The sequence below is a fragment of the Xiphophorus maculatus genome, chromosome 22 (assembly GCF_002775205.1).
Source record: "Xiphophorus maculatus strain JP 163 A chromosome 22, X_maculatus-5.0-male, whole genome shotgun sequence".
Taxonomy (NCBI): Eukaryota; Metazoa; Chordata; class Actinopteri; order Cyprinodontiformes; family Poeciliidae; genus Xiphophorus; species Xiphophorus maculatus.
In genome coordinates, this window is record NC_036464.1 from 283,078 (window position 1) to 309,631 (window position 26,554).

General features: G+C 40.2%; 1 protein-coding gene across 6 annotated transcripts; it reads left to right on the top strand.

The window, feature by feature from the left end:
• The first annotated feature begins 377 nt into the window (after nt 1-377).
• On the top strand, nt 378-26,518 carry mypn (myopalladin). 6 transcript variants are annotated; one of them, XM_023326904.1, is made up of 23 exons: nt 378-560; nt 1,486-1,566; nt 1,662-2,111; nt 3,288-3,866; nt 8,130-8,305; nt 8,383-8,434; nt 9,304-9,667; nt 10,442-10,516; nt 10,916-11,057; nt 11,773-11,796; nt 12,067-12,183; nt 12,678-13,290; nt 15,639-16,562; nt 17,108-17,240; nt 18,962-19,039; nt 20,396-20,617; nt 20,693-20,842; nt 22,342-22,421; nt 23,632-23,758; nt 23,841-24,048; nt 24,548-24,713; nt 25,819-25,952; nt 26,038-26,518. In XM_023326904.1, exons 2-23 carry the CDS (start codon nt 1,514-1,516, stop codon nt 26,214-26,216), a joined length of 5,046 nt encoding a protein of 1,681 aa, XP_023182672.1. In that variant the 5' UTR covers nt 378-560; nt 1,486-1,513; the 3' UTR covers nt 26,217-26,518. The 6 variants fall into 6 exon arrangements, with proteins under 6 accessions (XP_023182672.1, XP_023182673.1, XP_023182676.1 ...); XM_023326905.1 differs by having other exon boundaries at nt 1,665-2,111; XM_023326908.1 differs by lacking the exon at nt 18,962-19,039.
• The last annotated feature ends 36 nt before the right edge of the window (nt 26,519-26,554 follow it).

The window sequence follows — 26,554 nt, forward strand, 5'->3', positions numbered from 1 at the left end:
TCCACTCATCCAAAAATGAACCATTTATCCATCCAAATCTTCATCTGACATTTTCTCCATCCATCTGTGCATCCAACCATTACTCCATCCAACATTTTCTCTTTCTACCCATTCGTTCATCGAACAATTTATGCGTCCATCCATTTAAATTTGAGTTCTGAAATAACCAGAGAATTCTGGGAATTTGAGTTTGTTAACCTGTCAAACTCTGGATGTTTTGTAGGAAGATCTCTGACCTCCTAACTCTGGTTCATTCAGAATATAGAGGCCCTCTCCCCCTCCTCCTCCTCCGTCCAATGAGGCGGGTCGCCACCCAGAGACACATGGGTCCCATCCCGCCCCAAAAATAACCCTGCCACCGCCGCGCTGTCAAATGCTGCCACTTTCTCCGCTGGTCGCGGCTCCTCCGCTGCTGATTTTCCTCTGAACTCCGAGCCGGTGGCGGTGTGAGGGAGAGCAGCTGCCTGAATCCGGGACTTCTCCAGGTGGCTGGAAGACTGGGACCCCCCTCCAGCAGCAGCAGCACAGGTGGTCAGAGACCAGCTGGGTCTATTCTGAAGGTAAACCCGACCCACCCCCATTTTGTTTGGCCTCTCTCTCTTTGTGCCGGTGGCTTATCTATCTTCAGAAACAAGCTTGGCTCTATTTCTGTAATGAAACGGGACGGGTGTTATCGTCCTCCGCAGCGTCCTGATAATTACACTTCTGTTGTTGTAACTCAATAAATCCTGGTCGGAGCTGATCAGAATCAGGCCCAAACGGATAAAAGATTTTTTGTGTTGATTTTCTGCTTGTAAACTGACCCCCCCAGACCAACTTTGCTATTATTAGATGTGACGCGCCTGTTTGCAAAGTATTAATGCTCACAACAGCTGCAGCCTGTTGGAAGGGCATCGCTCCTCCTCCTTAATTTGCGCTTCTTTTTTTTGTCAGCAGCATTTACGAGCTTTTTTTTCCACGTCTGTTTTCGGTAACCTGCATCATACCTGAAGAGGAAAATCCTTTCTCAGTGAAAACGTCATCCAGGTGTTAGTGCGAGGTGGACAGAGAGAACCGATCCGGGGTCAGGAACCCGATTCCCCCTGCGGAGGAGCAGGAGGCCTGAGGAAGGCCGCAATCCGGCTAAAATAAAATACTATTTTTACTACACGCCTTCATTTCAGGAGTAATGCGAATTACAAGATTATTGTGTGGTCATTGTACTTTAACTATTTAATATTTATGTTTCGACCACAATTTGATGGGGTTTTTTTAGGGCATTTTATGCGAAAAACCAACACATTGCGTGGCGTATAATTGAGGGAAAAGAAAATTACTAATTAGGACTGCAACAAACAATTAATCGAATAACAAAAGCAACATTCTACATATTCGAATCATTTTATACAATATCAGAAATGCATTATTATTATTATTGTTATTATTTATTTTTTTGTTATTTTGTTAGTTTTGTTTGTTAGTATGGATAACTTTGCTTGTTCCCAGTCTGCTGGATCTGATCAATCCGAACAGGATGGAAATGATCAAAACAAATGGGATTAAAAAAGGAGTCAATGTGGGAGAACTGTAAGGAAATGTTTGAACCTTTTTTATAACACCCTCCGTTTTCGTGCTTATGAACCCATTTATTAGCGTTTGGAACTGATGTGTGGCCATTTCAGCAGCATGGAGGACGACCCGGAGCAGCCTCCGTCTCTCTCCCAGCTGCTGAGGGTGAGCTACGAGGCCCGAGCCCAGCACCGCCACGACGAGACGAGCCGCTCCGACGCTCCGTCCTCCCGCATCCAGATTTACGGCTCTCTGAAAGCCAAAGGCGACGAAACCGTGGGCCACAACGACGCCCAGTTCCCAGACCTGTCAGCCTTCCTCAGCCAGGAGGAGCTGGATAAGAGTGTGAACTTGGCCTGCCAGGCCATCGGACACGAGACCCGAGACGAGAAAGGCGACGTAAAGGCCGCCGTGACGTCAGGAACCGCCGCCATAAGTGACGCCACCAACCACCTCTCCCAAAACACAGTTTCTTTATCCGCCGTAGCTCCGGTGTCAAACCACTTACCTGCGTCTTCATCCGCCAGGTTCACAGCTGACAGGAAGACGCACAACAGGCAGAGGTGGGTACAGTGGCCCAGTTAGAGTAGCATATTTTTACTCAAGTAAAAGTAGACAGTAGCCGTCCACTGCACCGTTACACTGCAAAAACAGTCTTACCGAGTATTTTTCTGTAGTTTCTAGTGCAAAAATCTTATCACACTTGAAATAAGAGAAAACTAACTTTTAAGTATCATTCCAGCAAGATGTAGGAGCTTATTGTAAGTAAATCATTTCTTAATATTGATGAAAAAGTTCTAGTTCCACTAGCAGATTGACTATCAATTTGCCCTGCGCCGTTACCTAGCAACGCCAGCCAAGCCCAGCCCGTTACCTAGCAACCCAGTTCTAGTTCCACTGGAAGATTATTTCACTTATAACGTGGTAAAAATGTTTTGTTATAAGTGAAGTAATCTACCAATAGAAGTAGTACTTTTCATCAACATCAGGGAATTAGTTATTTAAAACAAGCTCCTATATCTTGCTGATAAGTTACTTTTAAGTTAGTTTTGTAATAATTCAGGTGTACTAAGATATTTGCGCTAGACCAACAATACTTTGTAAGATTTGGTGTTTTTGCATTGTGGTAAAAGGTCTACTCAAGTACTGAATAATTGATCAAATTATCAATTATTTAATATTTAAAAATAACGTAATCTGACAGAACAAAATGACTTTGGAAAGTTTTGTATTTTAAGAACCAAAATGACAATAATTCATATAAGTAACAAAAAATAATAAATCAGGCCAATCAATTTTTTCCAAATCAGTTTCGTTCAATAAAAACTTATGAGACTTCAACAAAGGCTGGAATTGTGTCTGTTTATGGTGAATTTCTGGTTAAAACATGTTTGTTTTTCATTCAGTGGGTAGAAAATCCAGAAATTTTTACTCAAATAAGAGCAGAAATACTTCATAATGAAATTGTTCAAGTAAAAGTAAAAAGTAAAGCATAGTAAAAATACTCCTAACAGTACATTATTTCAAAAAAGTTACTAAAGAAAACATAATTGAGTAAATGTAACTAGAAACTACCCAACTCTGCTCTGGTTACCTAGCAACAACTTGCTTTGTCACAAGCAGATTCAAGTTCCCCCAACTCCGGTTACCGAGCCAAAATAGTAAAAATACTCTGAAAAATTAAAGAAGTAAATGTAATTGAGTAAATGTAACTAGTTGCTACCCAATTCTGGCAACAGGCAAGACAACATGACGAGGGACAGTGTGGACGCCAGCGAAGGACTCAACGACACCAGCAGTCTGGCAAAAAGCTCCCCGTACGGTCCGGAGACCCAGTCCAAGAAGGAGTTCCTCAACAAGGCGGCGGACTTCATTGAGGAACTGTCTTCTCTCTTCAAGGCCAACAGCTCCAAGCGGGTCCGACCGAGAGCTTGCAAGGCCCACCGGACCAGGATCCAGAGCAAAACCCAAACGGACGATGCAGTTTACCCCATCAGCCCTGACAACAGGGAGCGCGCTGCCATGCCTGTGGAGGGGGAGCAGGAAACACCCGGGCCGGCGGCGGCCCGGCAGGACCCGGGGAGCGGGCGATTGGAGTTTCAGGACTGCACGGTTCCTAAAGAGGAGCAGTTTGACTGCGTTTCTCAGGAACCGCAGGATCTGGATGAAAGCCTGGCGCCGACAGAGAGTCCGAATCACACGGAGTCGGCATGTGAACCTCCACATTTCATCCTGAAGCTGAAGAGCAGGGAGGTTCCTGAAGGCACCAAGGTCCAGCTAGACTGCATCGTGAGGGGACATCCTGTCCCTGAAGTCCGGTAAGAAAAAATAAACTGCTTAAAGGGGCAGCATTATGTGTTTTCCAGGTGTATAGTGCCATATTATAGCATAATTAAGTAACTGTTTTCATCAATTGTTATATATCAAATATGACTTAAAAGAAATTTGACATTGTAATTTAACCCCTTAAAATTGGTCTCTGTCTCTTTAAAAACTCCTGCTGTTTCTGAAACTCTGCCTTTAGGAAATCATCACAACATGGCTCCTCTATTAACCCTTTATCAACATTTTCACCAGGGTTGCTCTGAGAAGTAGCTCCTATCATGAGTGCAGTTCCACGTGTTTGCTAATTGCTGCTGGCTAGTCTGAAGGAGCTATGGGAGGAGCTGTGCCTTGAAGGCGGGTCTAGGTCCTTCCAGGCATTTTGCTCGGCTGAATGGTTGCCATGGAGATTAAAGGATTTCTCAAACATGTATGAAAGAATCAAATCAACAATCCAGCAACACAAAGAACCCAGAAAGTATTATATATTTATAGATATATTTTGAACAAACTATGGCCCTGATGTAGCTCCATATTATTCAGCTTTATGTAACTTGCCAAGTCTCCCATCAAAGAGAGAAACTGAGAATGTTTTACTGACACTTTCAGAATCACGTGAAGAGTTGATACAGCTAGCTATCAAATAATCACTGAACGGATTAGGAGTTCGGAAGGAAGATGCTGTTTGTTCCTGGGCCATCCTGACAGAAGTGACATGTGATGATGGCCAGCAGCTGGTCCTGGTTCTGAATGGTGTGTGTGTGTGTGCATGTGTGTGTGTGTGTTGAATGGAGTAAATCGTGAAAACAATCAGTCAGAGTTGTCCACAGATCGCTCCTCCGTACAACTAATCATCAGAATGCGCTAACATGTGATGTTATTTCTCACGCTGCATTCAGCTGGTTTCCCGTCTGTGCCGGTGTTGTTGGGTTTCCTCCCAGAGCAGCTGAGCCGTCGGACTATAGGGGGCATGGGCTTGTTGGTCCTCCTGAACATTGTTGAGCCTCTAACTTATACGTGTCCGTGGAGAATGTAGCTGCTGGCCATTTTTAGACCGGACTGGCAACGCGAGCTGCAGTCTTGTCTGATAATGGACCGGCTCGGCTCTTGACGGAACTGTGAGGCGCTCGGTGAGATTACTTGAATAGTTTTTGCTCAGATGATGCATTTATGAGTTTGTGTTGACATTCAGGTGACCTCTGTTTCACAGTTAGCTCATTTTGTTGTGGTTCATGGTGAAAGTTGTGACGTTGACTGACTGTAGGGCAGCATCTAGTGATTAATCGTGTAAAAAAAAAAAATTACACATTCCGCAGAGTTTTCATTTAATTTTTATACATCAATCAAAATGTATTTTTTGTACAATTTTGGCTTAATTACGGCTATGACTATGTTGTTTTTTCACCAAATAAATAATTGCTTACTAAATTAGTTTAGTACGATTATTTCAATAATCGATTAATCGTGATTAATCGTTTCAGCTCTGCACCAAAGCGTTTTTATGCATTTAAAATACATTCAAAGATGCAAATATCCATGTTTAAATAATAAAGTAAACATTTTATTGCCTAAGATGCAACAACATGGCATTCTTCAAGTGAATTTTTGATTATTTGAAGCAGAGGATTCATCTGCAGCTAAACAAGTACTTCAAACATTAACATGTGAAAAGCTCTGCCCTTTCTCCTCGACTTAACATTGATACAATGTATGGCTGATCTGTTGTTTATGTTTTGAATTAAGCAATTAATAGTAATTAAAGGATTTTTATTTTTGAACCAGGTGAAGCTAAAACTGCCACTTGAAGTCCTATAGGTAGAAAATATTGACAGAAACAAAAGTATTTTCTTAAACTTAAATGAAAAAATTAGGAATTTTTGTACAGTTTTGGCTTAAATACCACTCTGAGTGTGTTATTCTTTCAACATTTTGCCTTTTTATATACTCCAGTTAACAAATAATCAATTTGAGTAATTGATTAATCATGATTAATCCGATTAAAGGTTTCAGTCCTATTTGGCTGCTTTTGCCGTTTTAGCTGTGAGTTGTCTCACTTCAAGGAGCCGACGTCATTGTAAAGTGCTGTACTGTCTGTCCACATTCTGCATTGTGTGTACTCTGAGTCTATGTTTAGTGTCGTGCGTAAGGTCAGTGAGTCGGAGAGGAAACCTCCTCTCTGGTTCTGATCTCAGGAGGGAAAATAGCCCAGCAGGTGCAGCCAGGCCGGGTCTTCGCCTTCATGGGCCAACCGCCTCCTCCTCTGCTACTCATGCTTTCAATTTAGCCCCTTACTCATCAGAAGCGGCTCCGCTCGGACCCCACAGCTGTTGTTTTGGGATTGAAATCCCGCGTGTGTGGCTTTTTCTCTTCCTGCTACCACAGAACCGTAAAAGCTTAGATCACTGTCCGGTTTTTTGCGCGCGGACAGGTTTATTGCTGAGCGATGACACCATCATACGCTTCTTGTTTGGCCATTGGTTGGATTTTATGGAGTATCAAGGCCTCATCCTCTGAAAATAGACGCCTGCTGACGTAGAGGTATGTTGCTGCTCCGGGCGGAGGAGTTTGATGTTAACAGCTATAGATTTACAATTAAAATGTGGCTTTATGCCACATTATGTCAAATGTGGGATAAAGTACGTCAATATTTCTCCTTCTCTTTCAAATTTCACTTGGTTTACCGGTGCTGGTGATGCACCGGTGTTGCAGTAAAAAAGATGCGACTTGCTCATGAAAATCTTTAACTGTTGGGAATCAGACCAGAAACAGTTAAATGGGAGCAAAAAAAGACACAACAACCACCAACATCTTCTTATTTGACACACAAAACTGTAAATAAAATGTGTGTTATGTTTGTTTTCAGCCCACATTAGTTATAGCTCCAAGTCATTTGGTGCATCCCCACCAGTTTTCCACAAATTCAGAAATCCGATCCTTTTTACCTCTGCGAAATAGTTTAATCTCAGTCCAGTTGGGTGGAGACACGTCAGTATTGTCACTGATTCTCAGTTAGTTTTATATCTGGATCATGAGGTGCCATTTGTAAAGTTACACTGTCAAAATGTAGCAGCAATAATTTGGATTATTTACCCTGTCATAAGAGAAGACATCTGTATTTACATATTTATAAATGCCACAGTTTCAAACTAATTATTTAGTTTACAAACTATCAGGCTACAAACACAAATTTAGTAAATTGTTTTAGGTTGAAGCAAAAATATTTAGCACAGCTAAATATATTTAGCTGTTAAATTTAGCCAAGCTAGATATTTAGCCCCAAAGTAAATGCTTTGCTAACTAAATATTTAGTTTGTAAATTAAATACTTACCTCGTTTAGATTGCTAACTGTTTACTTTGAATCTAAATATTTAGTTAGCAAGTTAAATATGTAGTTCACAAACTAAATATTTGGCTGGGCTAAATTGTTTTTTTCATAACATATCTAATCTATTTTAATTGATTTTATTTCTGTCTTTCTTTTCTTAAAAAGAAGTAACTGATGAGAAATATTTTCATAAAGTAGATTTTCAGTCTCTCCATTGTGACTTGTACGGCAGGGCATTAGGGCCAATTTAGTGTAATTCTTGCTTATTTACAAGAATACAGTCACAACAAAGATGCAGTTTTACCAGAGAATCATCTTAAAATTATGAGAAAAAAAATTGAGAGAAAGTCTTGGATAATTAATTTAGTTTTTTGTGTTGAAGTTCTTGTTAAATTACTACTTCATTCTTCTAATATTAAGACTTTATTCTCGTATTACTATGCCGAGAATAGTCATAGCAATACGACTATGACATTTTCACTTTATTTAAAAAAAAAGAAGAAATATATTTAAAACACGAATATATAATTGTAGATTTGACCTGAATTTAAAGTACAAATAAATGCAACCTGTAAAACATGGTTCTCAAACAAGATGGCCGCCCTCAGTGCTGACATCACTCTGAACTATGAAAATCCAAGGAGTGTATTGGTGGGGGAAAAAATTTGATTTTTCAAAAAGTTAATCTTCAAAAACCAAAAAGGACTAATTGATGAAAATCTGTTTATTGCCCCACCCTGCCTGAAGCCTCCACAGAGCAGATTAAATTACACGAAGTATCAGAGTAAAAGTGTCCAAATGCAAAATTATGCCACACTTTTCAGATTTGTAATCTTAAAAGAGTTTCTGAATAAGTAACTTTCCTGTACTGTGGTGAGATCCTGAGATGAACGAATAAAAACGGAGGTGGTTTACTTCCGTTTTCACTTCCAGGTGGTTCTGTGAGGGAAAAGAGCTGGAAAACAGCCCTGACATTCAGATCATCACCAGCGGCGAGCTTCACTCTCTGGTCATAGCAGAGGCGTTTGAGGAAGACACCGGCCGATACTCCTGCTTCGCTTCCAACGTCTACGGGACGGACTCTACGTCGGCTGAGATCTATGTTGAAGGTGAGGCTCGCGTTTATTTAAAGCATCAGATAATCACCTCTTCAGAGCTTTATTCACACGCATGTCTCATCCTTCAGGTGCTTCCTCTTCAGACTCTGAGGCTGAACAGCGATTTGATCATGTAGCCCAGTGAGTTTTACTGTCATGACATCAATCTGGTCAGAAATTTACCTTCTGATAACTAAATATTTTTTATTTTATCAATTTATTTATTTAGCTGCCATTTTTTATCCATTAATCATTATTCGTATTGCAGCAGGGACGTAAACATGTTTGAGTTTACTGGGAGCAGTGATGGTTATAAAGTCTAACAGTTGGTTTATTAGATTAAAATTAGTTTCAATCGATTAGACTTTCTTTCAGTGTTGTAGTTTGGCCGCCATCCAGCAGAGGACGCTGCTGGTCATCCTCCAACGGAGCCAGTTGATGCAAGATGGCGGCCGAACTAGAACTGGAAAGAGAAACGGTCCGAACAGAATCCGCTGTGGGATGAAAAAAAAATCACTTAGTGTGGCTCTGTTCTGAAATAGAAACACTTGACAAACTCCTTAAGTTTCACTTTAATAGCTTTTTATTCTTCCTACACAACGGAGCTGCGACAACTTCTCTACCAAATATTACCGATGTGCTACGAAGGTTAATAACGTGAGAAAACCACAATTTATTCAGTAAATATTTAATACTGCTGACACAAAATAATAATTTAATGATGTTTTTGTTAAATTTAGCTTGTTATGACAAATTTAACGCTTTATGTTACAGAAAGACTCGATACAAGAGAAAACTCAGGTTTTTAAGAGAATGGCAGCTTGTCAATTAATAAATCAACCACCCTTATATTAACTCTTTAGTGGATAAATTGAATCTCTAAGTAGTTTCCAAAAGTGAGAATGAAAGTTTTCAATAAAAATACATTTCTGCATGAAATTCCTGCTTTTAACAACCAAATCTGCATAATCCTATTCCTCCTCTTCTTCTGTTTTTGTTTGTTTTTTAAGGTTGCAGCGGAAACCAAAGTCATCTCCATCTTTCCCTCAGTCGTCAAACCAAACTCGGCCTGTGAAGGAGGACGACTCGGCATTGTCTCCGCTCGCAGCAGCTGCAGTGGAACCGGAGGAGGATTTGACCCGAACTGCTACAGAAGCTCCTCTACCCGTCCGGACATCTGCCACCATACTGCAAGTCCCAGAGCTCGCCAGAGTGACCCTGGTTCCTCCTGCTGGGGAGGAGCAAAGAGTGCTACCTGTGCAGGTGTTTCCCACTTCAGCAGAACTAACAGAAACTGAAAACGCATCAACATTGGCTTTAAATCCAGCCGGGTCGTCCATACTGTCCACTGCAGAACAAACGCCGCAACTTCAGGTAAACGAGCTGCAAGGTTTCCGTCTGCAGCCTCATTTTTATCCAAAATATTACAACCCACATGTCTTCCTGTGAAGTTTTCCAAAACAGGAAGAAAAAAATGGGATTATTGTTGCTCCGGAACTGAGTTCATTTCTAAAAATGTATCAGTTCAAATCCAGCAGCATTTCTATTTTGGCATTTTTAAATGTTTGTTTGGATCCAGCAGAGGAGGGCAGAGTTCCCAAAAATGTACTGAAGAAAGAGTAGCACTACTTCCACATATTTTTACTTAACTAAAAGTAAAAAGTAATTACTTAAGTAAGAGAAAAACAGTATTTGATGAAAACGTATTGAGTAACTGAGCAAAGCATTAATCATGTTTAAAAGTTACATTGTCAGACGCACCAAAATATTGGTAATTTTGGTATTTTAAACACCAAAATGAAAATAATTAATATAAATAACAAAAGGTTGGAGCATTTTTTTCCATGTCAGTTTCTTTCAATTAAAAACTTATAAAACTTTAATAAAAATTGTAGGTGTGTGTCTGTGCCTGGTGAAATTTAGGTTAAAACATGTTTCTTTTACATTCAGTGGGTAGAAAATCCAGAAACTTTTACTAAAATAAGAGTAGAGATACTTTATAATAAAATTACTCAAGTAAAAGTAAAAAGTGCAGCATAGTAAAAATACTCCTAAAAGTTTTTTGTTTTTTTTAAAGTTATTTGAGTAAATGTAACTGAGTAAATGTCCGTAGTTACTACCCGGCTCTGGTTCTGTGTTTTCCTGCAGACTCCAACCTTCAGCCAGCACTACTCAGAAGAAAGAAGCGGGCCGCCCGTCATGGCCGCCCCGGTGTTCACGGAGGTAGAAACCAGAAGTTTACATACGCTGAATTAAGACACAAACATTTATTTTCTTTCTGTCTGAAGTAAAATCAGACCAAACTTCTCTTGCTTTGGGTCAGTTTGAATCACCAAAATTATTTCTGTTTGCTAAATAACATAAAAGTTTGTGAGAAGATTTTTAGATATTTATTTTTTTGCAAATTTCTTTCAATCCAGAAGTTTACATACATCTCATCAGTATCACTTGGGTCAAACCTGTTGGGTTTCCTGCTGCAGCATTTAGCCAATAGACATAACTTTGGTCATTCTGCCATTAACGCTTATGAGAAAAAAATGATTGTGTCCATTTATTGTGTGTATGTAAATATGTGGTTCCAGCTGCGTTTATGTATCCCTCCGTTTCCTGTTTTGTGAAAAGAGCCTACAGGAGCTGAGTGCGTCAGAAGGCCAGCTGGTGGTGCTGGAGTGCCGGGTGAAAGGAGTCCCGGCTCCGCGGGTCGACTGGTTCAGAGACGGAAAACTCATAGAGGACTCCCCTGATTTCAGGATCCTACAGAAAAGTAAAATCTGCCGCCTGTGTTTTCATATCCGTCTGAATAAACGTGTAGAAGAAGAAAAAGCGGAGGCATTTAAGAGCAGTTCGTTATTTATTTATTTAATGTGATTTTCAGATGTAGAGGGGATATGGATGACTTACAAAAGGTTTTTACAAGAAAAAAGACTGAAAAGTGTGGCATGCATATTTGTTTTAATGAGTTTCTTGTTCTAACGAGACAAGTTTTATGTCTCTTCATGAAGGGAAACTTTCTTGTTGTGATGAGAAGTTTTATAAGTTTTTTGGTTTAATGAGATTTTTATATACCACTCTGATTTTTTATGAGAAAGCTTCCCGTTGTATCGAGAACGTTTTCCGTTATAACGCACGTTTCTTATTTAAACGAGTTCCATTACAAGACGAGTTTTATATAACGCTATTTGTTGAAGGGTTTTTGTTATAACTGTGAAGTTTCTTGTTTAAATGAGAATGTTTTGTTATGAAGTTTTATGTCTCGCTATAACGACAAAGTTTCTCTTTATGAAGTGAAATTTGTAACTGGACAAAATGAACTTTTACTTTTACTGCAGCTGGAAAAGGTCAGCAAGTAAACAGATAAAATTAAATGAGATCTGTGTTCAATTTAAATGTATTTCTCAAACAAAAATCATCATGAATTTGTTAAAAAAGCTTTTTATAGATGAGTTTGTGACTAAAGTTGGTTTCTGTTCTTGTTTCAGAGCCCAGATCTCCAGCAGAACCAGGTATGAAACTCATTCAGTCTGAAACACATGAGCTTCACCAGAGCAGCGTTTAGAGGAGCTGCAGTGTTTAAAGTCCTCAGCTCTTCTTCTGTACATAAGCCAGGGCTGCGACTCCCACAAACTGGACCTTATAAGGTATCCCCCATCCCTGGCTGACGTGGTCCTCCTGCAGCAGCTGCACACCGACTCCCAGCTGAAGTGATGCGTAGAAAAACACGCTGCTGGGCTGTTTGAAGTGATGCAGGGTTCTTTGTTTTGTTTTTCTTGCAGAGGAAATCTGCACGCTGGTTATAGCTGAGGTTTTTCCAGAGGACTCAGGGATGTTTACTTGCACAGCCAACAACAATTATGGAACCGTTTCCAGCTCTGCTGCTCTGAGGGTCAAAGGTAAAACTCCTCTTTCTTTCAACAGAATTAAAAATGTGAGAGGTTCAGGGATAATGATTATTTTAGTAATCGATTAATCTATTTATTATTCTGACAATTAATCAAATGATTCTGCATATTCTGGAGATTTTTTATTTAACCATTTAAATCTTTTTTTACACAATATTAGAAATACATTAAAATGCAAATATACAACTAATTCAATTCCTTTTTAAATAAGAAAATAAGCATTTTATTTCCTAAATGTATTCCTTTAGAAAATCTGAACCAGGTGAGACAAAGGTGTTTTTATCTTAAATGCACTTATTTATATGCAGTTTTGGCTAATTTACTGCTCTGACCAAGTGGCCTTTGTAAAAATCTGTATACTCCAATTAACAATTAATTGATTACTAAATTAGTAGACCATTTCAATAATCAATTAATCGTGATTAATCGTTTGAGCCCTATAGTATTTTTGGATGAATTTATAAATTGTTCCTGTGTTTTCTCAGCTAACAGCAACAACAGCAGCCATGCGAGGCCTTTCAGCGGGTTACTGACAGAGTCCCGCCGAGACCAGGGCTTCACCCCGTCGGCTCCGGCTGTGACCTCCCACCCAGAGGTCACGGTGAGCAGCAGCATCCGCCTCGAGCCGCTGGTTTCCAGCACGTTATGCCTCGACCCATTAAATACCAGCACCCTCCGTCTGGAGCCCTCTGTCCTGAACTTGGACGGCGTCTCGGGGTCCAGTGGTCCACGTGTCGATCTCCAGAACCCCAGGCAGATTTTCTCCAGTCAAAGGCCTTTCACTGTGTCTCCTGCGGCGGCGAATACGCCTGAGCAGAAAGCGTCCAGACCGTCGGATAGACATGCCAAGGCAGCCCCAAACCGGCCAAACGGCGGCAGCGGCGTGGTTCCCCTGCCTGACCCTCCGCCTAACTCCTGCCTGAAAACAGGAACCCTGACGAACCACAGAGACTCCCGAGCCGGCGCTAGAGTCGGCCTGCGCGTCCACTTCAAACTCCCCGAGGATGAGGAGGACGAAGAACAAGGCGACTACGACGAAGACCTCAGTCTGGCATTGTCCGGCAAAGAGCCGCCGCCAGTACTGGCCAAGCCCAAACTGTAAGTAGAGCCAGGATGAAGTTATATTGATTAATGAAGCTGATTTATCAATTAATAATTCATTTATAGGTGGCCATTTTCTTAAAAACATCAGTTTTCTCTTGTATCAAGGGGGCTGACCGTCTGTCCATAACATGAAGGTTTTTTATCAGATGAAATTTTTTTAAAGAAGAACATCATATTTTAACCATTTTTTTAAAAATAAACAGAAAATTGTGGTTTTCTCAGGTTATTAAACATAGACCTAATTATCAAGTCAAAGTTTATTTATGTAGCACATTTACATTTCAGCTGCTTCACAATAATGTCAACATCATAGGCAGATATGACAAAACAAGAAATAAAATTTAAGTTTAATGAAAAAACAAAAATAAAATTGGTAGTAAATTACCAAAAAATATGAATAGAAACCAAAACTTCCCAACAATTTCCCAAAAACTTGAATCAATTAATAGTAAATTATAGCAAATCAGCAACCTTTTTAAGTTACTAAGGAGATTTTAAAAGAACAAAACATGTTAAACTCTTACTTCCCCATAAACAGAGATATTCTTACAGAAGTACTGTCTGTTACTCTTGAAGGAAAGTTAAAACTTGCATTAACTCACCACAGCCCTCAAAAACAACCGTGCGTTTTGGCGCCATGTTGTTTTTCATCATGTTGCGATTTTTCTCGTTAAATCCGCCACCTTCATTAATTTAACTTTAATTAGCACCTCAACAGGTTTAACGTCGTCATGCAGCTCGGCTGGCCGCCATGTTTGTTTTACGTATTAAGGGACTCCCTGCTTCAGGATGACCAGCGGCGCCCTCTGCTGGATGGAAGCCAAACTGCAACACTAAAAGAAGGTCTCAGCGGGCATTATTAGTTAATCGATATGAACTAAATTTAATCTAATAAACCATTAGTCGACCATTTGTTTGCATTCGTAGCTGAGAGTTGTGTGAGTTATGCAGAGGGACGTGTCAACGCAGCAGAGGAGGCGGCGCGCTTCCTCCTGCTTCCACTGACAGCAGCTGCAAACATTTCAGTTCTTAAACTCACACATGCAGACGTGAAAATGTGGATCTTCAGGCTTTCCAAAACAAAGGATGGCGTTTTTTATTTGTAAGTTTGCTTCTTTTTGTTTGTATAAATAAATTTGCAGAAACTTGCCTTTTATTGGTTGTTTATTTAAGATTTCAGCTTGAAATTATAGTTCACTGTTTTGCAAAAATGCAATAATTTATGTTAAATAAGCTGTAAGCTGCTAACACTGAAAGGTAAATTTGTTTGGAAAAGAGATGGTGCTGTTTGTGAGCCACTTGTTTTTATTCCATAAAAGGACAGCTCGGTTTTCCTCATGCATGCCCCACTCAGCTTCACTGCATCCACATAAACGCAGTGAGTTCTGCAAAGGTATTCATCCTCCCTCAAGCTTTTTACACATTTTGTCACAAAGTTTACTGTGTCTTACCGTTTTTATTAGAAGGAGCAACATTAATTTGCATTTATTTCTTATTCTGACACCTTTAAATCCAGTGAAACCTGTTTAGAAATCTCCTAAACAGTAAACAAAGTCTATCTGTCTATAATTTAAAGAGAAAATTCACATTTTGCATGTTTTTGTACTTCCATTTGAGTCTCAACTGCTTTTAAAAACCGTCAAAGCGCTTACAAACAAAACACCCAACTGTTTCTACTGGCCAAAAGTTTATGTTCTTTGGTGTCTGGAAAACGAGCAGTTTCAAAATCCTCCAGATGAAGTCGTATTTGGACACTGCACCGTTACTTAGCAACCACAGCAGAGGCCAGTCCGTTACCTAGCAACCCAAGTGAAACTCAAACATGTTTGTTCAGCTGGATTTATCGCTTTCTTTTTATTAGCTTCCTTTGTGTTGATATAATATTGTAGTAATACTGCCATCTCCCATTGCTGAAGGAACTTTAAAAATCCATCCAGTCAACGATGGCGTCCATTATTACTTCCATAAACAGTTTGCTTCTGTTTGATGTTTACATTTTTCTTCTGACCATATGGGTCGCTTTGGGGTTGCAAACCGTTAACACAAAGGTCTGTTTGCAGTCACACTTAATTAGTAGCCCTGAACAGCCATGCAAAAAAAAAAAAAAAATCCGATTTCAGCAAAAAAATTGGAATGGAGAATCAATACCTGCTGTGTGTATGAGTTGTTTTAAACTCAGATGGAAGTTGAAAACAACTTCAAGTCAAGCCTTTAGATATTATATGTAAAATATATGAAAAAGCACCATGTATTTTTCTGTGCAGGACTTTGTTTTGCTCTCTGTCGGTTTACGTCCCGACAGGTTTAAGACTTGTGTTGCTTGCATTCGTTTCCATCAACAGGGACCCGGCTCAGCTTCAGCTTCTGCACAACCAGGTCCTCCTGGAGCAGCAGCAGGAGAGCGAACCTCAGACCAAACCCCACACCCATCACCGGCCCCACCACCCATTCCAGACCCAGCTCCCCTCTGAGGTCCAAAGTCCCTCTGAGGGTCCTCTGTGGTCTCCCAGAATGCACCGTGAACCTCAGATTCCTCCGCTGAGCGCCACCAAACCTCCAGCTCCTTCGTTCAGCTCCGCCCCAGCCCTCAGCGCTGCCTCCTGGACTCCTCCTGCTGCTCCTCACCTCAACATGTCCCCTCTGGTGACCAGTCCGACCAACACCATCCACGCCTCCCATCTGAACCTTTCCCCCGCAGCTCTGAGCAGAGCCGGACCCAAACCCCAGTTCAGTTCTCCGCCGGCTCCAAAGCTCAGCGCCGCTCCACCAGACTCATCCGTTCTGCAGTTCATGTCCCCGACTCCTCAGCTCCGGAGCACTCACGCCTCCCTGATGAACCTGACCGCCGTGTCCTTCAGCTACACCCGGCCCAAGGAGTTCATCGCCGCTCAGACCCTCTCGCCCATCAGGAGTCTGTCTCCGACAGAATCGCCGGTTCCGCTGCTGCAGGAGCTGGCCGCCGAGCTCAATTCGTCGGCGGCCAGCTCCCCGACCCCACCGCCGTTCTCCCCGCCGCTCACGTTCACCCCCACCAGGGTTCTCAAGTCGCCCACCAGTCCTCCGTCCCTGTTGTCGTCTCCCACGTTTCTGAACAGCGGTCTGGGCCTACGGGCCCAGTCGCCGCCGCAGGCGTCCTCCCCGACCTCCAGCAGCTCCTCGCCCAGCCCCATCCAGAACCCGGTGGCCTTCCTGAGCTCCGTCCTGCCGTCACTGAGCCCGAGTCAGCCCACCAACTCCATGGGGCTTCCCAAAGGAGCTCCGTCAGGGTGAGTTCCCTCTACGGCGCAAATGATTAATCGTGATTAATCGATTTTTTAAAATAATCGTCATTGATTCATCATCAAAAAAAATCTATTTTGTGAAGAAAAAAAAAACATATTCAGAGCAGCAATTCATCTAAAATTGTACAAAAATATATTTTGCATTTAAGATAAAAACACATTTGTCTGTAAATATGTTTGAGCCAAAACTTTTAAATCTATTTTTAATGGATAGAAAGGGCTTAAGTGGTTAAATGACAATGTAGAATGTGCAATTTTTTGTTACCCAATTAATTGTCAGAATAATTGAACTTTTAAGTGATTATTAAATTAATAATCAGTTGCAGCCCTAGATCCTTCTCATAAAAGCTAGCGTTGCTACAAGCTAGCGTTGCCATGAGCTAGCGCTGCTATGAACAAGTGCTGCTATGAGCTAGTGCCGAACAACATGGCTCAAAAATAGAATCTTGATTTATGTTTTTTTTCATAGAACACGAGAACATTTTTTTTATTTTTACCGCAAACCTTCATTACATCTTCATCCTCTGCAGGGTCAAAAAGAAAACTCCCAAGACTCGCCTGCCGTCAGCTGAAAACATCAGTGAGAGCAAAGAGCTTCTCCTCCAGGACATGGAGAAGACACTTCGGTTAAAAAGCGATGCTCCTCAGTTTGCACATCAGCAGGTACCGTCTGAAATCTGAAATCTTTCTGTGCAAAAAACTGATCAGTTATTTTTAAAGTTTAACTCGGTGTGAAAGAAAACCACAGAACAGAAAACAAATGTTACAACTTATGTTCTCCTCCAAACTTATCAAATAATATAGAAAAAGAGTTAAAGCTGAAACAGATTTTCATGTAAAACAAACTATTTCTCTACATGGGATTGTTTTACACGTCTCCACCAGGTGTGTGAAAAGGTGTAAAAGGATGTTGCATGTATGCATTCTCCCCTCATGTTTGGATAAACATGGAGTCAGACTAATTTCCACACCTCCTCCATATCAAAGTGCTGCAGCCACCATCATCCATGTCATTCACAGAGTAACAACACACAGTTTGCTCGCTCAAACCTGCAGCTTGTGTGTGGTTGTTGTTTTTTCTCAGCTTGTAGGATTAGGCCTGTCACAATAACACATTTTGATGGATGATAAACTCTCCCTGAAGTTATTGCAGTAAATGATAATATTTTGGTTTTGAGACTATTTTCAAGTAATAAAATTTTAGTAATTTTAATGAATATTTAACACAGGAACTTGGAGACATTTAAAATATTCATTCTAGCTGAGACCAAAGCTGGAAGACTTTTATCATCCAGCTTTTGGTAGAAAGGGAGAAAATGACAAATCATGCAAAGAGAACCTACTGAGCTTGTTTTAATTTATCATGCAGCTAATACAAAGCTCTCATGTGACGTCACGCTTCGGTGAACTTTGCCATCTTGGCAGGCGGTTGCTATGGAGTTGCTATGACAACAATAAAAAGGATACAAGCTTAGAGCTAGCTCCCGCCTCGTTCCTGTCTAACTTATAAACAACACAAATTACAACTATTACAACAAGTACTCTACCCACCTCAGTGTAGTACTAAGTTACTTACTGTCGTACTTACTGCCGAATTAGCAGAATTAGCTTAGCTTATATAGCTTTTATCTGCTAGCTTAGACGGACATGTATGCTACGTGTTTGTTACTACGTACTTACTCTGTCAGGCACCAGAACCATGTCATTCACATGAAGAGTTCGTAAGTTCTTTACAAATCATTTTAAAAGTTGATTGTTCAGGCCTCGAAACTCCACTATGGAGTACGTACTCTTCACTAGCTAGTTAGTCATATTGTAATAGGAAATCGGAGGCAGCTTGTCCACATCGTCTGACATATTTTCCTTCTCCGTCTCATAGGGTCGATCCCAACAGCAGCCATTTTGTTCATGTACCGTATTTTCCGACGCACTGTTAATGAATGCTCTATTTTCGATCTTTTTTCATACATAAAGCGAAACAAAACAGTCAGATAAGTCAGTCAATAAGTAATACGTCGCGCAGTACGTATTACTCCGCGACGCTCCAGACTATGGTAGCCGTAATGTAACTAAAACATTTTGACAGAGCACAAAATCGCTCTTATGAGGCGCACTTTCATTTTTTGATATAATTAAAGGATTTTAAGTATGCCTTATAATCCGGAAAGTACGGGTATCTTTCTCTCACACACACGGTATTTTCTTTTCTTTTTTTTGTCTGGGAGCCATGAGTCCATTATGCTTTTACCTACCAAGATGGCGCTGATCACTTCCGGTTCAGACCTGTGGGAGCTATGTATTGATTTGTTATTGTGACAGGCCTGTGCAGGATGTTTGTACCATTTGTGTGTATTTGGTGTTCATCCATCCCTGTCCTCTCGTAGAAGCTGAGTGTTAAGGGGAAAACAGCGAGCAGACTCCTTGGACCAAACAATGCTGCTACTGTCATTAACTATGATGAGGTACAAGGATCTTCCACGGCTCTGCTTTGCTCCTGGCTGAATGAGTTACCGTCTCAGACCAGAAACTTTCAAAATACGCGCACATTATTCTGTTCTTTTACAAATAATCATTTTAATTAATATCTGTAATCCAGCATTTAAGCTTCTGTCGACTAATATATAACATGCACGAATAATTCAGTCAAAACTAATTGTGAAAATTCATAAAATTTTCAGCTTCCTATTAAATCTACATCTCAACTTTCCACTTGAAACTTTGGCAACAATTTTTAGCGTAATTATTCTCCCATGAAGTGCTTGAGATCCATACAACTAATTTGTGGTTTTATTTGGGGTCCGAAGGATAAAAAGAAACTGAGCGATTATTTCTCTGTTTTACCCTGAACTGTTTGGTTTTATTGAGCAACAGGTTTTCTACCACCTAAATTAAGGCCAGACTAAGATTTTTTATTTTTTTTTGAAATTATGAGAATAAAATCAGCTTTTATTAGTAGAATAAAGACGTAATATTTCCAGAAGAAAGTCGTAAGAGTACTTGGAAAAAGTCTAATAATCATTTCAAAGTCCTGCGACTGATGATAATCTGATGCTGATGTGTTAAGAGGACTGATACCAAAGTATAATTTCACCAGATTCTTAACTTTCCTCATTTAATTTGTTTGTGAAGGACTTCTCATGAAATTATTTTATCTTAGAACTTTATTCTCAGAGTGTGAGTTTATCCGGATAATATTATGATTTAATTCTGGTAATATTATGAGTTTATTGTCGTATGTCTACCAGATTATTACAACTCGACTAGCCCCTTATAACTATGACTTGTTTCTTGTATTAGAACTTCTTGTAATATCACTTTTTCTGTGTACGACTTTATTCTCTTATTATTAGAACTTCATGCTGACTTTCTTGTTTTATTACAACTTTTTTCTCCTAATTTTGCGACTTTTTCTCACATTATTATGAATATATTCTTGTAAAATGACCTTTTTGTGGCATGACTTCATTCTCATATGACTTTATTCTTGCAATTTATCTTTTTTTTTTTAGCCTGGTCCTGATACTCCGTTGTATTAAACAGACAGTCAAACTTCTCTGCATGAAAGTTCAAAATTTTTTGTAAAAGCTGCACCAATTTCTAAAACGTAACAGCAAACAGGATTTAATGAATTATAAATTTGTATTAAAGGTACATCTGACTTTACATGAGGAATAAGTTTGTATGCCTGATGATTCCTGCACATGGTTTTGCATGTGGCTGCAGTCGTCAGTTTCTCAGGCAGATTTGATGAAAATATGGAAACGTCGCTCTAACCCGACTGCCTGATTACTCGGACGTTGTTGCTTTTCTTTCTGCAGGAGTACAAAGTGTCCAACTTTGAGCAGCGGCTAATGAGTGAAATCGAGTTTCGCTTGGAGCGAACGCCGGTGGAGGAGTCGGACGACGAGGTTCAGCACGACGACATCCCGACCGGGAAATGCATCGCCCCGGTTTTTGACAAGAAGCTGAAGAACTACAAGGCGATGGAAGGCGTTCCCGTCACCTTCACCTGTAAAGTTCTGGGCGTCCCGTCTCCAAAGGTGAAACCCGGCCCGGTTCTGACCGTCCGCCGTCGTTCCCCACACACAGTCGCTCACATCTTTGGTCCTGATCAGGTCTACTGGTTCAAGGACGGCAAGCAGATCCTGAAGAAGAACACCCAGTACCAGAAGCTGAGGGAAGGCGACGGGACCTGCTGCCTGCACATCGAGTCCACCGCCGCTGACGACGACGGAAACTACACCGTCATGGCCGCCAACCCTCAGGTTCAGTTTCATCTTTCCTCTCTTGGCCCGGTCCCAAAACTCGCACTTCTGCCCTGGTGGCCTTCAAATGCGCGTTCATGCTTGGGCTGAAAAGCTTGTGTAAAGGCGTTTCATCTCGGCTGATGTCAATAATTAGTATGTTTTTGCTTTAAATATCTGAAATACTCCCAAACCGGTGAATGACATTTCTGGTTTTACTCACAGTTTTCACTTCATAATGTTTTTTACTTTTAAGCAGTAATGAGGCAAAACCTTAAACTGCTGCTGCGTAAGTTACTCAACAGATTGTTGCTAGGCAACCAAATGTGTGGGGGGGTACTTGAAACTGCTAGTTACCCAGCAAGTTGTTGCTAGGCAACCAGAGAGCAGAGTTGGCTGGTAACTAGTTATAGTTACTTGAGTTACTTTCTTGTAAAAATGTACTTGTAAGAATGTTTTTGCTACGCTGTACTTTTTAACTTTACTTAAAAATTGTTATTATAAATTATCTCTGCACTTACCTGAGTAAAATTTCTGGATTTTCTACCCACTGAATGAAAAACAAACATGTTTTAACCTAAAATTCACCAGACACGGACACACCTGTACTTTTTGTTAAAGTTTCCTCAGTTTCTTACTGAAAGAAACTGATCTGGAAAAAGTTATTTTGCTTGATTTTGTTATTTTTGGTCACTTAAATGAAGTATTGTCATTTGATTCTTAAAATGCCAAAATTTCCTTTTAACTTTATATTTGGTTCATCTGATGAAGTAATTTTTAAATATTAATCGATTGATAATTTGATTAGTTACTCAGTACTTGAGTAGACTTTTTATCAAATACTTTTTTACTCTTACTTGAGTCATTTCTTGGACGGCTACTTTTTACTTTTACTTGAGTAAAAACATGTTGAAGTAGTTCTACTCTTACCTGAATATATACGTAATCATACCTTTAAGTAGCTGAATGATAGCAGGAGGAATTGCCTTTAAGGCTCTGTTAAATTGACTTTTAATTAGTATTTTTTGACTAAATCATCATATGATAAAAAGTTTCCATCTTGAAAATATGGCAATGTTCAGCAAGGAAGCTGTCTGTCGCAAAAAAATCATTTTCCAAAGGTAAAGTATTGAAATAATTTTTGTTTTGCTCTACTGTACCTTTGTGAATACTATCAAATTTTTCTCCATGTTCAACAAGTTATAGCAAACAGCCAAATATCTGCTGTAATGGCTTTGGAAAGCTAAAATATGTATACTGTACATTTAAAGTCAATTGCTTGTTGTAGTTGTCGTTTTTAATGCCCAGTTCTGCCATTTTGGAATGAGGCGTACTGTAACAACTCTCTAATTTCTGCATGTTTGTAAGTTGTCGAACCCTTGTGTTCACTTCGACTGAGTGTGCGCTTCGGAGAGGGCTGCAGGGTGTTGAGCGAGTATTGGGAGTATTGGGCCTTTCTATCAACACCGTCCTGCTGGAGGCTCTGGCTGATTTTGGATTTGCTGTTTGGTGATCTCCAGGGACGAATCAGCTGCTCGGGACATTTGATTGTCCAATCTGGACCACCGCGAAGCCGGCTGACGCCTATTCAGTCTCAGAGGTGAGCAGACCTTAGATGGATGTGATCTGACAAACAGAGAGTGAGGAACAAGCAGTTACTTCCTGTTCCTGGACTAACATCAGTCTGATTTAGTGGATGTCCAAATCACTTTTAAGGGCAGTATTAACGCCATTTTATGTCACAATCAACTGTGTTACCATCACTGTTTATAAAAATCCCATATAGTTCAAATACGATTTAAAAGAAATTTGACATTGTAATTTAACTCCTTGAAATTGGGCCTCTGTCTCTTTAAAAACTCCTTCCTTCAGGAAGTCATCACCACATTTCTCCTCTATTAACTTTTTAACAATGTTTTTACCAGCGATAACTCAGAAGTAGCTCCTATAATGAGCTCAGCAGGTCCACCAGGTGTTTGCTAATTGCTGCTGGCTAGTCTGAAGGAGCTGAGAGGGGGAGGAGCTCTGCCTTGAGGGCGGAGCTATGTCCATCCGGAAGTTTTGAAAACCTGAGTGGTTGTCATGGAGATTAAAGGATTTCTCAAACATGTATGAATTAGAAAAAGTTTATTTTACATAATACTGCTCCTTCAAACGTTTCACATTAGAATCCTCTGATCAAACCAGTTCCATAAGTTTAAAAAGCAGGCAGATGCGACCCATAGTCCAAACGGATCAACTCAGATCTTCTTACTGCCTAAAAACATCCAACTTACATTTGTGGATCTAATTCAGATCCGAATGTTTTCAAAGCGTCTGCAGTCTGACCAAGTATGTCACATTTTAGAGAAGACAAGTGTTTCGTTGTTGACTTACCATCCAGAAACCACTTGCTGTATTCTTGATAGTTGTGCAGGAGGTTCTACTTCTGCTTTTCAGAGTTTCATGGTTGTATAATTGCGCATCTGGTTGCAGCCATTTTCATGAGTTTACACTCATGATACACTAATTCCTAATGTTGAGTTAGGGTCGTAGCCAGCAGCAGTTTTTTTGATTTAAAGTGACAAGAGGCCATAAAGCAGCTTAAATCTGATTATCTAGAAAGGATTTTGTGCATAAAATGTGATGAAAATGTTTTGTGTAGCTCATAGACAAAACATGAGCTACACAAAACTTGCTTCCTAACCTGGTCAAGGAAGCATATCAGGTCACCTTTAAAGTAAATGTTGCATTCTGTAATTTTGCTGCTGTTTTAACCTGATAAAATGACAGAAATGTTCTGTAACATGCCTTGCTGATGATGATGCCAGGGTTCGCACTCGCATCCAGGAGGTGGAAGGTGAACAAACCCAGGAGCGTTTCTTCCGACCTCACTTCCTCCTGGCTCCCGGAGACATGATGGCTCACGAGGGCCGACTCTGCAGACTCGACTGCAAAGTACGGGCCATTAAAAACACCGAGAACATTAGCGTTTTGTTCTTCTTTTAGCTCCACCTTACTGTTGGTGTGTCATCTCCAGGTCAGTGGGCTCCCCAGCCCTGAGCTGATGTGGCTGGTCAACGGGAGGCCCATCTATCCAGACCTCAACCACAAGATGCTGGTGCGGGAGAACGGCGTCCATTCCCTGGTCATCGACCCGCTGACGCAGAACGACGCGGGAACGTATACGTGTATCGCGAGCAACAAGGCAGGACAGAGCTCCTTCAGCCTGGAGCTGAAAGTCGTTGGTGAGGTGCCACTAAGTTAACATTCATTAGCTGAGTTTCCGTTCACCAGATAATTGGACATTATGAAAATAAATTTACTTAATAAAAGCATGCCAATTAAAAATGTTAAAAAATTATAGACATTTTTGGCACTTCTTGTTTGTATTGAAATTAATTTATTTCGCAAATCTGTAATGAAAACATGTTTTCGCATCGCACGAGTCACATGATCAGCAACCGGATGTTACTACTGCCGGAAACGACAAAGAAGATGACAGGAAGTAGGAGGATGATGTTTTTTAATGACTTTTTGCAAGAACTATCTTATTTACATGTGTTTTTAATTGCATTTCATATTTAATAGAAACAACGCAATTGCAAAGTTATTATTATTTTCCGATATTAGCGGAATATCGACAGTTTTGCGCACATTTGTAATAGAAACGCAGCATTTTTTTTTGCAGCACTTTTTTTTGTTTTGCCATAAAATAAGTGAAATAAATTTGATCTCTCTGCTTAGAGAAAGAAATGAAGCACCCGCCGCAGTTTGTGGAGAAGCTGCAGAACATGGGTATTCCTGAGGGGGCGCCGGTGAGGCTGGAGTGCCGCTTGGCGGGAATGCCGCCTCCGGCCATCTTCTGGAAGAAAGACAATGAAACTATTTCAAAAACGAAGAGCAGAATCAGGTTAGTACCTTTTGTTTTTATTTCTAAGAAAATTATACTAAAATCAGATTTGAATAATTTGTAACATAAAAAAGTGAATGGTTGTGAATCTTTACTGGTGGCAGATTGATGTATACTGGTCAGAATATTATCATTTTGTTACCATGGAGGAATTAATCTAAGGGATATTTTTACCATCTAAACATTACGTTTGTCCTAAAAGTGACTAGAAGTTGAGACGTTTTATACAGTGATCTTAGTCGTTAACTTTACCTATTTTTTTTGTATGTTTAGCATTAGCTTCCAATGTTTTTTTTGTTTCGTAGTTTAGCGTTAACTTATGCTAATTTTTTTATGTGTTTAGTGCTTGCCTCTGTTAATTTTTTAACATTTTAGTGGTTCTGTTAGCTTTGATTAATGTTTTGTGTTTAGCTGTGTAGCTTTACTTCCCTCTCGTTTTTAATGTGTTTAGTGTTAGCCTCTGCTAATTGTTTTATGTGTTAAGCGGTTTAGCATTAGCTTCTGATCATTTTTTAAGTGTGCAGTAATTTAGTAGTAGCTTTTGCTAACTGTTTTGTGTGTTTAGCATTAGCTTCCACTAATTTTTTATGTGTTTAATGTTAGGTGTTAGAAGAGCTAACATTGTTGTTTAGCAAATTAGTAGTTAGTGGTCTTAGTTATTTAGTTAGCCAGCTAATAATGACTGCTACTGTAAGGCAAACATATGTCCTACATCTATGGCAGCCATTTTGAAATATGAAACCTAAAACCAGAAAAATATAAAAGATTTCTGTGGACTAACTGGCAATTTTAGTGCAGAAATTAACTTTCCATGACAACCATGGTGGCCATCTTGAAAAATAAAAATAAAGAGTAAATATGATCTCTTTGCGTCCAATTATGTACGATTTGACACCAAAAGTATTCATTTATGATAAATATTGGAAAATTTAGTGCAAGGATACATTTAGAATGTGTCCATCTTGAATTTTCCAGTGGCTAACTTTTTCTTTTTTGAAAAGATGTAATCTCTGTTAACATCTGTCCCACGTTCTTGTGAAACATTTTGCTGAACTATTAAATTGTCTGCTGGTGGAAATAAGTCTAAACTCTCTTATTATTTCAGCATGACGCAGGACTCCACAGGATATGTCTGCCTTCTTATTCATCCAACAACAAAAGATGATGCTGGCTGGTACACTGTGTCAGCTAAAAACGATGCTGGAGTTGTATCTTGCACCTGCAGACTTGATATCTATGGTAAATACTCTGCACAGCTGTCAGGTTTCTGAAGATATCCGCTCTGTAACTGTGTAGTAACTCCAGCTTGCTGCTGCGTCTTCAGCACAGTGGCATCAGAGTATCCCAGCACCAATGAGGAAAGCTCCGCGAGCGAGCAGCCGCTACGCCGCTCTGACAGGCCAGGGGTTTGACATTAAGTCGGCCTTTTCCACGTCAGACACCAGCCCCGTCCTGTTCGCCAGCTCGCCTCCGGAGGCCACCCTGGAGAGCGACGAGCTGTGACGGATGCGTCCGCCGTGTTCTGTGACCGCCAGGTCCAAACACGATGAGGCTAACGGGGAAAAACACCAACAGAGCAGATTTTGTGTGGTACATTTTTGAAGTGTTGCATTCAGATTACAGCAGCAATCAGCACTGAAAAGCTGCGTTTCCATTACAAATGTGCAGAAAACTTTGTTGATGTTCCGCTAAAGTAAAAAACAACAACATGATTTTGCAATTGAGGCGTCTCCATTAAAGGGGCAGTATTATGTTTTCCTCTCACATAATGCCATTTTATAGCACAATCAAGTAATCTTCAAGTATCTTACCTTCAGTTGTTATGCTGAATATATCAAATA

Coding starts and splice junctions, on each gene's coding strand:
- mypn (XM_023326904.1), top strand. CDS start 1,514: ATGGAAATGATCAAAACAAATGGGATTAAAAAAGGAGTCAATGTGGGA. Junction 17,241..18,961: donor CTCAGTTTGCACATCAGCAG/GTACCGTCTGAA, acceptor GTCCTCTCGTAG/AAGCTGAGTGTTAAGGGGAA. Junction 22,422..23,631: donor ACGCCTATTCAGTCTCAGAG/GTGAGCAGACCT, acceptor TGATGATGCCAG/GGTTCGCACTCGCATCCAGG.